The 12,235-nt window shown below is 43.1% G+C and overlaps 1 protein-coding gene across 3 annotated transcripts in view; it reads left to right on the top strand.

Annotated features, from left to right (window-relative positions):
* Window positions 1–12,235, top strand: part of MCF2 (MCF.2 cell line derived transforming sequence) — a 58,991-nt gene that overhangs the window by 42,751 nt on the left and 4,005 nt on the right. For all 3 annotated transcript variants that reach the window (XM_062584613.1, XM_062584615.1, XM_062584614.1), the window contains 9 exons: window positions 23–148; window positions 969–1,190; window positions 5,115–5,207; window positions 6,227–6,305; window positions 6,815–6,878; window positions 7,108–7,214; window positions 7,304–7,416; window positions 7,722–7,834; window positions 9,255–9,355. In XM_062584613.1, the coding sequence (XP_062440597.1) occupies window positions 23–148; window positions 969–1,190; window positions 5,115–5,207; window positions 6,227–6,305; window positions 6,815–6,878; window positions 7,108–7,214; window positions 7,304–7,416; window positions 7,722–7,834; window positions 9,255–9,355 (1,018 nt within the window). The remainder of the gene's footprint in view (window positions 1–22; window positions 149–968; window positions 1,191–5,114; window positions 5,208–6,226; window positions 6,306–6,814; window positions 6,879–7,107; window positions 7,215–7,303; window positions 7,417–7,721; window positions 7,835–9,254; window positions 9,356–12,235) is intronic.

The raw sequence follows: 12,235 nt of genomic DNA, 5'->3' as shown, positions 1-12,235 counted from the left end.
GCTCTTACCTTTCTATTTTCAGGAGCTGCTAAAGTACAGCACGAGCTGCGATGGAGTTCAGGAACTTCAAGAAGCTCTTGTTGCAATGTTGGATTTGCTAAAGTCAGTCAATGACTCTATGCATCAGATTTCAATAACAGGATATGATGTGAGTAGATTTGGGTAATTAGAGACCTTGTACAAGGCTGGATGATGTCGGGGGAATGGACAGAGTCCCAGAATGTATGAGCTAAAAACTATACTGGAACAGAGAGTTTCAAACTGAATGGGATCAAGAAGCTGTTATGGGAACCAGTCTTCTGTCTGATTTTGGGAGTTTGGAAAATATTTGTGTCCAAAGGACATGCTGAATTTCATGGTAGCAAAATTTGCCAAAATTTATGGTTCTAGACAGCATTTTTCCATCATCCACCTTAGTTCTCTCATGGTTTACCTTGTAATTCAGTCTGGGGTATCTTCATAATATTTCTCATTTAAATACTGTCTCTGAGGCTGATTTCCATCCTTGCACATTGAAGTAGTGGTCTCTGCTAGGGCTTTGGGGAAGGTGGCAGCTTTCTAAGCTGCTTGTCCCAGTCCTAGCTTCCTTGAGGTGTCCTTTGCTTCCCATCTTTATAGACCTCAGTTCAGGTCAAGTCTCATCTACCCTCTCCCACTGAAATACATTATCCAGAGTCCTTAGACCTTCCCATAGGTACTAGGCAAGTTTCTCTAGCTTCTTAGTCCTTCCAATTTTTGTCTTGTATCCCTTCACATAGAGAAGCTGTAGCCCTGTGTCCTAGACCTCTGCTTCCCTCCTGGCCTCATGCCATCACTCCCAAAAGGATCATTTGATGCTTCCAGGAAGACCTATTCTTAGAGAGACGTGCCTTGGAACAGGGTCGACCCCATTGCCCTTTATTGTTTGGACAGTGCTGTTACATTTTAATTGACAACTTTTTTTTCCTTATTTGTCATCCTCTCACCAGGGGGATTTGAGTGAACTAGGAAAAGTATTGATGCAAGGATCTTTCAGCGTTTGGACAGGACACCGAAAAGGTCCAACAAAAATGAAGGATCTTGCCAGGTTCAAGCCAATGCAGAGGCATCTGTTCCTGTACGAGAAAGCCTTAGTGTTCTGCAAGAAGCGAGAGGATCATGGAGATGGATATGATAAAACCTCATCTTACAGTTTTAAGCACTTTTTGAAAGTAAGAACTTCTCAGTTGGAGTCATTACTGTGTACATACAGTAAATCAATAACTTTCAGAACCCAGAGAATATTTTTGTGGTAACAGATACAGTGGCTTGTTCTCTTCTACTAAGAGCTGTAATATCCCGATGGAAATGCTGTCTCCATGAAGAAGCAGCTGCTGGTTTTAATAAGCTGCGAGGGCTGCCATGACTGAAGGCCACCTCAGGGAGCACAGCAGCACCTTGTGTTGCTGAAGTCTTGGCAGGCCGGACTGGGGTCTGCCATGGCCCAGCCCCCGAGCCCCCATTCCCCAGCTGCATGGCTGGAGGCTATGTGGAAAAAACCCTCTTCTTCCTCTCCTGTTGCCCTCCCCCTTTGTTAGGCTCTAATTGCAGCCAAAAATATATTTATCAGATGAAAAAAAATGCCTACAGCAGAACATGAGGGATATAAACAACTGTCCGAAGCCTATGAACGCCAAACATTATCAATAAAAATCCCAAACTGCTCCTCTAAAAGAGACCTTCTGGCATACTGTATGTGATAACCACTTCTATTGGGGCCTGTGATCGTTTTGTCTCAGTACTCTGCCTTGTTTTAAAAACAGTATGGGTATAGCATAGAATGGAAAAAATGGGTGCTTGGAGGCTGAGTCTTCAGGCATTGATGCTAGAGCTGCCCTGGTTTCAGTGGGGCTTGAGGAGAGGTGCCACCAGTAGTCACAAAGCCTTAAAGAGTGATAGTAGATAAGTTTGTTCAGCTCTAGTGCACATTACAAAGTGTGTATTAAAAATATATCCCAGGCCATATGTTTAGACACTTAAAGGTTTTTTCCCAAACAGCATAATTTTGTTTCTAGAGAGCTTGTTTTCCTTGTATTACTTGTTTTACCGTATGTGCTTTTGAAAGAACTGAAGAGGCTCTATGGGGAAGGCCTTCTTGGAGGAGAAAACCCAGCATTTGATAGCCCACACAATGTGGCCAGTGCTTGTCTTGGCCTAGGGAGAGCTCATTTTCCAGCTGTTTGCTTTGCCAAGATGAAAGGTTGGTGATTAGAGAATGCATGGATTCTGCAGGATGACATGAATGTACATATGTTTTCAGAATTGCTGCCCTGAGGGTGAAGTAATAGTTCTGGAGCTTGACATTTGTTTAATTCGTGATAGTATCAGAGAATTATTTTTATTTGCAAGAATGTGTTCCAGGGTTTTAGAATGAGAGAAGCCTATTCAGTGAAAGCCATGTAACTGGACATACATTAAAAAAAAAAAAATGACTTTGTCTGAAAACTGTACCTTTTCAAGTCTCAGGATAATATTTTACTCTCTATGTAAGGCAGCCAGTAAATATCGCTGAGATTCAGTAACTCGTGGGTGCATGTTCCTAGCCCATTGCAATGCAAAATAAATCAGTCTGCCTGTTATCACCACAGAAGGTGATGCAGATGAATGCCATCCCAGAGCTTTAAACTAACCCACTTTAATCTGCAATGCAGTGAACCAACAGCTGAAGGGACAGTAAATCCTGGTCAGGGGGAGGAAATAGAATTTTAAAATATACTAAGATGAACGAACAGACATTTTTATAATATATTTATTCCTGGTACTTTCCTTTGCATCCTCATAGTAGATAATCCAGACTAGAGTTTCAAATATCTTGATGTCTGGGCAGTGTTGCAGAAGCCCCAGTGTACACGGCCATGCCAAAGAGATGCACGTAATTGGAAATTGCAGCATTTGTGTAAGGTGCTTTCTGGGCTACCATTTCAACAGCATAGTGTTATAGTTGTTACTAAAATGAGACTGGAGCCCAATCTGACTTTCTAAGGCAATATGGAAATACACTGCTCAGGCAAAATTTTTTTTGAAATTTTTAGGCCCTCATACCAAGCCTATGCTGCAGATTTTAGCACGCTTGGTTTTGAACAGAAGCTGATGTATATGAAACAGTGAATGAGCAAATGGTCCCTGGCTTTATTCACCTTCTTGCAATCTCAGTCCTCATGTTCAGGGGAGATTGCGAGAATTTTGTGAAATGTGAATATAGAGGATTGTGTTGAGAGAGGGAGATGCAAGGCAGCGAGTGGCGGCGTAATACTGATTCCTAGTGGCCGATGATCGTTTCCAAATCTGGAGGCAAATGCTTTCTCAGAAGTTCAGAAGAGCTCTGCTGTTTATACCAGGGAAGAAACGAGGGAAACTAATTAGCAACTTGCTTCATTTTTCCTGCGGCCGTTCGCTGATAACAGGTGCCGACTCTTGACAGAGCAGCTATGAACAGAACGTTTGCCCAGGTGGTCTAACTTGTAGACCTCCATCTTCCAGAAGAAAAGCTCTGAGTATGTGTTTATTAACAAAGAGTTGCAGCAACACTAAACTGCTGTTCTTTCCAAGCCTTTATTTGTATATTTAGATTTATCTAATGCAATCCCTTGAATATCCTATGATATATGATACTATAGTTATTAGATCTGGTTTGAAACATATTTATTGACTTACTAGCAAACTATGCTTTAAATAAGAAGCAATACAGGTATTAAAGTATTTTTCAATGAGGCAGTAATTGCATGGCACGTTCAGCAGACAGATCAGAGGTCTCCTGTTATCGAAGAGTTTCTTGGTCTCAGATCATAGCCTGAGCTGCTGATTCAGCTGGGCTGCTCTCTAGGCCCTGCACTGTTTGTGCCTTTGGTCCTTCCAGCCAAATTACCCAAAGCAGTCTGCGATAACGGGTACCCAGGCACAGGAGTGCTCAGCCACATCCAGCTTAACGTCTGTCTACTGATTTTTCTGAAAGGTTTATAACACATCAAACTGAGTGTCCAAAAATTAACCCCTCTTTCAAAACCCTGGAGACGATGTGTCAACTGCAGGGGTGGTCAGGGACCAAGGGACATTAAATTAAAGTTCCTGAAGGAACTGTGTACTGCACAAAATGATTTCAAAGAAGTTCACTGAAAGAATGAGGCACAGAATTCAGCAAGTAGGTGAACAATAAGGTGGCACAAATAACGTGTATGAAAAAGCAACTTGCTATGTAGTATGCAGGGACCTCACTAGAAGGAAACCTTAATTATGAAAATGTGCAAATTCTGCAATCCTAAGGATTGTTAACTGCTGGCCGACTTACTAGAGGCAAACCTCTGCCGTCAGGTGGATGTGGTCCTGCCTCTGGACGGGAGCCTCGAGGGAGCAGCAGTCCGGTGTCAGAGGACTCAGAGCAGAACTTTCCTTGTACTACCGCAACTCTAATACGAAGCTTCATTAATTCAGATGTGGCATGAGGATAAGCCAAGTTTGATACTTCATGGGTGAACTGGACTTAAATTGCCTATACTTCTGCTTTGTGGTTAACCTAGATCAGTCTGAGATGAAAAGTTCACAGCTTGTGGTGTTCTGTTATCTCCAGTCACTTCCTTTGCCGTACTTTTCATGTTTCTGATTGGTCTTTCTTAGCTAATTGCTGAATTCATTCTAATTTATACTACCTTTCTCCTGTAAAGCTTACAAAGTTTGCTAAAGCTTTGCGGTTGACATATTATGCAGACAAGTGGGTGTAAGGCAGAACTACATTGTAACCACTTGGAATGGTTTGGAAGCTTGAAATGAGAGTGACTGGGGGTTTGGGCTTCTTAAATTTTCATATACCTCATCTGGGAATTTCATGCTGAAATAAGTATGAAATGACTTTTCAGTTAGTCCCATGTATTCCTGAGTGAAAAAGCTTAAGAAGGCTTTTCCTAGCACAGCAAGCTGGTAGACAAGAGTCCGGGGGAACAGGCCAGGTAATGACTTTCAGTTGCTACCAAAGTAAACATTGGTGATGAAATGTGTTCAGCTGAGTGAAAATAGGGTTGTTTAACACATTGCAAAATGTCTGCATCATGGAAAAGATGGAAAGATTTGTAGTATGCATAATTTTTATTCTGTTTTCTTTGCAGATGAATGCAGTTGGAATAACTGAGAACGTGAAAGGAGACCATCGAAAATTTGAAATCTGGTATAGTGGCCGAGAAGAGGTATACGTTGTGCAGGTTTGTAGCTTAAAAACTCTGGATATTTTTACACCCTCACAACAGTGCTTAGGAAAGCTTGAAGCTCCCCACAGCAAGTTTAATCATAAGGCGGAGACCTTATGGGTCCATTGGGTTTGGTGGGTTTGGAGATCGTCAGACTTTCGATGCGCGTTTCTTCTTTCTCGTTGCCTGTGTCTGTGATTACGGAGCTGTCCCTATGGCTGGGCCTTGGTGTCCAGCCCATAACTGGAAAAGTCATCTTTAAAGTAGAGGCAGGGTAGCTACTTGGAAACGGAGTATTTCATTCCAGGTGAAATCTCATGTAGAGCAGTAGATGAAAAAAAGATTTTGTGCTTAATAGTTTACATGACCTGAGCTGGGAAATGGGCCTCGTGCTTTGGTGACTGCAAGGCACACGTGCTCTGCTACAATTCGCTGTCAGAAGTGCTCCCAGAGCAATTTGCGAGTCTTTCAGCTCATCTACAAACTAGTTGCTTGATTGACCTGATTTCTTCCTGCTTTTCTTTTCTTTTGTGGTATTTTGAATAGAAGTTTGTGAAGGTGAGATGTTTGCCTGATTGGTGTTCGCAGGAAAACCCATTGTGGATGTGCTGCTGTTTGATGATTTTTCGATTAGACTTCTGTAGAGGTTTTTTTCTCTTTGTTAAAACACAGTAGATGTAAATTTATACAGCAGATTTATATAGCAGAGTATACACATATTTTCAAAAGGCAGATTGGGGCCTGCGGATATTTTGTAAGAAGGGATGAGACACATGTGCATGTGTGCTTATGACTCTCTCCCTGCGTTGAGGTGATACCTCCACAATTTCCATCTGAGCACAACCTTTTGCCTGCATGTCGTGGGGATCATCAATTTTTAAAAAATCAAGAATGTTTTAAATGTAAATGTCACTGATGGGTTTGGACGAAAGGGGATTTCAGGTAATTACAATGTAGAAAAGTAATATTTTATTCCTGTATTGTAATGAGTGATTCATAATTCAAAATTCAAACATTTTTTTTTCTTTTTTCAGGCCCAAACAGTAGACCTGAAGATGGCATGGTTAAACGAAATCAGAAAAATTTTGTTCAAGCAGCAGGAGCTTGTAAAAGGTACATTCAACCAATTTCACTGTGGCAGTTGCTCTACAGCAGAGCCTTTTCTATTTTTGCATGGCTGATCTTCACATCCACTGATTCTCACTAGAGAATTGATTTTCAGAAGCAGCCTTGTAGCAGAAAACTGGAGTGAGGTCTTATGTCGCAGGGAAATAACATAACTTAGCATTGTGAAGACCGTGAAAATGAATTACGGAAGTACATTCTTTTGTCAGTATCTTGGAGTTATTTCGTGTTTATTCTCATAGGGTTAATTCAACAAGATACGTAGCAGATGCCTCGTTTTAAGCATGTTACTGGACTTCAGTGGCATGCTTCCTACCGTGCTGCCATGCCACCTTAACCAGCACTAAGGTGGTGCTTTGCAATAGACCCTACATCTGTTTTTCTCTAAATAAATATGACAAGAGCTGTACAAAAAGTCTGACTTTTAACATAATGCTTCAAGTGTGACAGCTGCCAATAAGCAAATGATGTTAAAGTGGTTTTCAACCTACCCACAGTTGAGAAGCAGCAGCCCAGCTCGTGCGCGGACCAGCTGCCCCTTTCCTCGCAGCTGAGCGACGGGTAAGTCCCGTGAGCCGGGCAGACTGGACGGGGCTCTCCCGTGCCCTCCACGCTTTCTGGCCGCATCCTGGCCCCGTGCTGGGGCAGGCTGGGCTGGCACTATTGCCCCCAAAATATATATTAAAGACTAGCAGTATTATTTCTGATTCTATTTTACAAAAATTTGCAAAGTTTGTTTTTATCTGAAAAGCAAAACTAAGATTGATTTTTTTTTTTTTTAATCTTCTAGGAAGCAGCAGAGAGCCTCCATAAGCTCAGAAGAAAACGAGTCCGAACGTACGAGTCCCATCCTGCTGGAGAGCGTTCCCGTGTCGCCGCAGAACAAGCCCAGCAGAAGTAAGGCCGGGGCGATGCCCCCCTGCGGGACGCTGCCCCCGGGGATGCCGTCTGCCGGGTGCCTGCGGCCTGAGCGTCCTGTCTTGCAGGCTGGCCGGGAATGTCACAGTCGCTGGAAATCTGTGAAGGGCTGGAGGAGTGGTCTGGGAACCAGTATCTCTCCAACTGCTCAGACACGGAGGAGGAGGACGGGAGCCAGCTGGTTAGTAAGGCGTACAGAAATGCAGCAGTATAAAAGCGCTAGGTGGTGCCGTTTTTGGTCTTCATGTTTTGCTAAGCCTTGCGTTGGCCTGTCCGTTGTCTAGGTAAGGGATATGTCTTGCACATATTTCACGGATTTTCCATATCTCAATCTGGGGAACGAGGAGATGCATTTTCCACAGTTTCCTGAAGTAATTTCAATTAAGGGTGCTGATAAGGCTCTATCATGTTCCTTGTGACAGTCAGAAATAACAATTCCTTGATACAAAACGTAACTAAATAAGACAATTTTTGTTGATATCACAGTCTCCAGGAAAATATAAAGCCCTTGCAGACTGCAAGAGGAGAGGATCGGAGGACCTGCTGGTGAGAAACGGGGATGAAATTCAGCTTTTACATGAAGATGGTGAGGGGCAGTGGTAGGTATTCTAGGATTACTTTGCCTTATCTCTGAGAGCCTGCAGAGTAATGTCATACAGTCTCACTTGCCTCGTGATATACTCGTTGCAGCTTTTGATTAAATTTTAGGCTATTCCAGAAGGCCAGAGAACTCACTCTCTTATTAAGACTAGAGGCTGTATGCGCTGGTTTGGCTTTGAACTTCCTTTGCCATGGGTGTCTGGGTGCACTGTGTTATATTAACGCCTTAGCAGCCCCCCTTGTAATGCTCTTCCCACTTCATGTGTTGGTTTGGGTGAGAGCTCTTCACCTTTGTCCACTTTCTGTCTTCCCCAGCTCAGCTCTTGGCTTTGCTCCTCTGTGCTTATTAATAGTAATATTGAGTAATTGTGGACGTTTTCCTCCCTCAAATGGCTGCATAAGCGTTAACTAATTAATGGCTGCAGACCATCATTTAGTCAGCCATATTTAAAGCTGCGGCTTGCAAGATAAGTGCTTACAGCTGGTTCCCTCCTTGCAGCTGGGAATTTTGCCTGGGAAATCACCGTACCTGATACTGTGCATGTTAAGCCATTAGCCTCATTTTGGAGGATGGCAGGCCCTCTTCTGATTCTTGCAGGGACTTGGCTGAGGGTTTTGGCTGCCTTTCCTTTCCAGGTTGATTTCTGAGTCGCTCTTGCCCCTCAGCTCTGAGAGCTCTCCCTGGGGTCTTGGTGCAAGAGAGCACAGCCTGCCAGTGCCTTGCTCTGGATATGGTCTGGGGGAAGAGCGATATTATCAGTCACCTGAATCAGAGTGGTGCAGTGACCAGCCCGTAAATGCGCAGACATCCAATGCCGTGTGGGAGGTTCCTGGCCAACGTCTGCATTCCTTGCACTTTGAGGGAAATTCCATTTGTTGTTAGCAAAAGCAATATATAAAGCGTCACAGTTTTGCTGATTGCTCACCACCTCTCTTGCCAGTTTTGGCCAGCGCCAAGCATAAATTTCGTATACTCAACTTTTCTGTTAGAGCAGACTTCACTGCATGAGTGAGACTGAGGCATGTCATTTATGAGCATGAGTATTTCCAGCTGCCTATCTGTAGTCAATAGAGAAAAACAGGCACCTCTTGAGAGCCATGTAGATCTCAGGCAGGATAACTCGTGCTCAGGAGAGTCCTGTTCCTCTCCATTGACTAGACAGGGGCCTAAGGCAACTGTGCTCCTAATTTAAGGTTTTTAATTAGGTGCTTAAATATGGGTTTCCTCCCTTTTGGTGGGAGGAATATTTAAATACATGCATAGCTGCATAGCTGTTATTAAAATGCTTGCCTGATAGGAACAAATTGTTGGTCACACAATTATGTGAGATGTGCCTGCTGCTGATATAAAACTGCTCGTGGGTTGGTTGGTTTGTGTGTAATTTTTTTTTTTTTTACTAATGCTATTGTCATTCGAAGGTTGGTGAAAAACCTAAACAGAAGAAAAGAAGGCTGGGTTCCTGTCCACAATCTGCAGATAGTGGTCGGTGACTGTAGATTTCGGAATGCCAAAGTTGCAGGTATCATATAACATGCATGGGAAAAATATTTCAGAACTTGAATCAGGTCCCTTAAGCCATGACTTGCATTACGCCTGATGTACCCAATCTGGCTCTGTATGCCTCAGCAGAAAAAAAGAAAGCTGTTACTCCAAAAAGCCTGCAAAAGTAGTAAATTAAGCTACTGCTTTTTTTTTTTTTTGTTAACACCTTAAGACTTTCTTGTTACTTTAGCCATTAGTAAATTAAAAATGAATATTTAATAACGTAGATTTTATTGCAAGAGCACTGGGTACAAGATCCGGGAGAAGAGATAGAGTCTGAGCAGGAGTTTCTGTGACAGTTCTTCCTGCTCGCTGCTGTAGTTCAAACCCCATGTGAACAGAAAGTATCTAGGTAAAATCTTCTCATGCTGCCGAAGACATTGAGGCGTGATCCAGAGCGCTCTGAAGGCAATCCTTCCGCTTCTGCACCCGGCCTTTGGGTCTAGCCCATTTGTCCCTGTGCCAAGCCTCACTCTTGCTCTCGTTGCTGCCTGCTGCAGGCTCATTCGTTAATCTAGCGCTAGAATAAATGTAGATAGTTTACCAGCTTTCACTGAAAGGCTTCTAGCCTCAAAAATGGTATTTCTCATTTTCTACGCATAAACGTAGATAGAAATAGATTGAGAAGTGTAAGCGATGACACACGAAAATGCCTTAAGAGCAGCCTGTTACCCTTGTCTTGTATTTGGTATCGCCACTCCCCGTGCTGCCTCATCGCCATGCCATCCGCTGGAAACGGGAGGCTGAGGGCCGCAGTTGGGGCAACTCCGAAAAAACAGAGAAAACCCACTAGGTTTAGTCCGTTTTCACAAAAGAAGGATCTACCAATTATGAGAATATGAACAAAAATTTTGCCAGTAGATTTCCTTTTAAATATTTCCATTTTGTCAAAATCTATTGTTTTGATTAGTTTTATCGAAGGCTTAAAATCCCGGTAAGCTCTTACACAAAACATTTGATGGTTTTTGAGTATTTTTGAGGATAATCCTTGCTGTATGCAGAGGTAGTTTTTATTGCCTTTGTTGAACAGATTTTAGGTTTTCCCCTTTCACCTCTGGGGTAGCTTGCAGTGGTCCAACAGCAGCTAAACACAGTTGAGAGGATTCACTTTGATGCATTCAAACCTCAGACCGGGGTGCAATGTGTTGGTTTGGTCAGAAGGCCTGGTAGTCGGATCTCTTTTTTTCTGTGCTGGACCATAGCCTGTGCAAGAAGTTTCTCCAGCCGTAAATGCCTCCTAAAAACAGGGTGCCGATAAACTTTGAATATTGATTTACTTTGTCAGTGGTCATATGTCCCAAATCCACCTCCGAGGAGGTTTATGAAGTCATTGAGTACAAACTAGGAAGAACTTCCCAAGGGAAAAATACAGCAAGCCTCTCCTGAAAGTCTCACACCACTGCCCAGGTCCTTTGCAGTCGTGTTGCCAGGGTCTAGTAGCAGCACTGAGCCTTTATTTCCCTCTTTATTTTCCCTTTTTTTATCTATTCTTTTTCTCTGTTGCTGATTATATATGGAGTTTTGAATTTTACATTCGCACTTTAGGCATATTGTAGGATGATGTAGGGTGTTTTCTTGCCTGTTTGGTTTTACCCGTTCCTAGAGCTTTTTCAGTGATGTGTCTTTATAGCCAGAATGCACTTGCACCCTGAAAACTGTTTTTCAAGTAGTACCTTTGTATTCAGGAACTATTTCCTCTGCGCATTGGTCGTTTTAGACTGCAGTTGATTTTATAGCACCAGCTGCTTTGGGGAAGTGGTCTGGATTGTGCTCTGGGTTCTGCTGCTTCAGAAGATGGGGCTCCTGTTCCAGCACTGCAAGAAATACCTCTGCCCAGTATCATTCTGTGCAAGGACAGGCCAGTCCTGAAATAGCAGTGACAGAATTTGGCAGCCAGACCCAGGATAGTGATGTAGGGGGAGGGCAGGAGCACCGCTAACCCTCAAATATTCACAGCTGCCTGCGTGGAAACACTGTTTTTTGTGCAAGCAGGGTAAACTTGATAAATTTGATGGAGGTTACCAAGAGCCTGTGGAAGTCATTTTTCAGAGCTGGGTGGATGCAGAACTGGCCCTTCACGGGCTAGCACCTCCATTACTGCTTGGCCCAGGTCCTCATAATGAATTAAAGACGTGTCTGCAATCACAAAATTTCACAACCAGAACTCAGAGAAATCTGGGCACTTATTATTTCAGTGCAAAGCCTTTGTGCCCAGGAGCGCTTATACCTGAATGGATGAAATGGTTCCCTTGCCTTTAAACTTCTTTTTAGATTTAAAATGTGGCTCCAACAAAACCTTCCACCTCAGGGACTACTTTCTTTAGTCTTACATGCTACTCCTCTCCCCACCTGCTTGTTGTTCCTATGTTGGGCCAGTACAATGCACAGTAAGTTGTAGGGAATTTTATTCAGCCAATTTTAAGTTATCAGATCTGTTCTTAGTAAACATCTCACCGCACTACCAGTACCAGTTTTGCAAATATGCTGTCCTGCACCGGGCCTGCCAAGGGAGAGCCTATGTACAAAACACACTTGCAACATCCAAAGGAATCCAGAGAATGTAGATGATTTTTCTTACTTTACTTGTCCGGTTGCATAGGTAGCTTGCCTTATGGCTACTAGTGGCTACTATTGGCCACGCCATGTGTATGTTTATAAAGCAAGTATTTTGGTCCTACTCTTCCACTCTGAAGATAAGGGGGAAATCCTTATTAAACCTTAAATAAATCTTGGCCTGGATATAAGCTAGGAGGTATTTTGGGGAAAGATGACTGTCTTGGAGGTCATTTTGAAAAGCACCATTTTTTAAAACAACCCTCTGGTGTGCTAGATTTCCCTACACTAGCTATAGTTTCTG

Source organism: Rhea pennata, chromosome 11, assembly GCF_028389875.1.
Source record: "Rhea pennata isolate bPtePen1 chromosome 11, bPtePen1.pri, whole genome shotgun sequence".
Lineage (NCBI taxonomy): Eukaryota > Metazoa > Chordata > Aves > Rheiformes > Rheidae > Rhea > Rhea pennata.
Note: the sequence above shows the minus strand (reverse complement) of the source record. Positions and strands in the feature narration are given on the sequence as shown.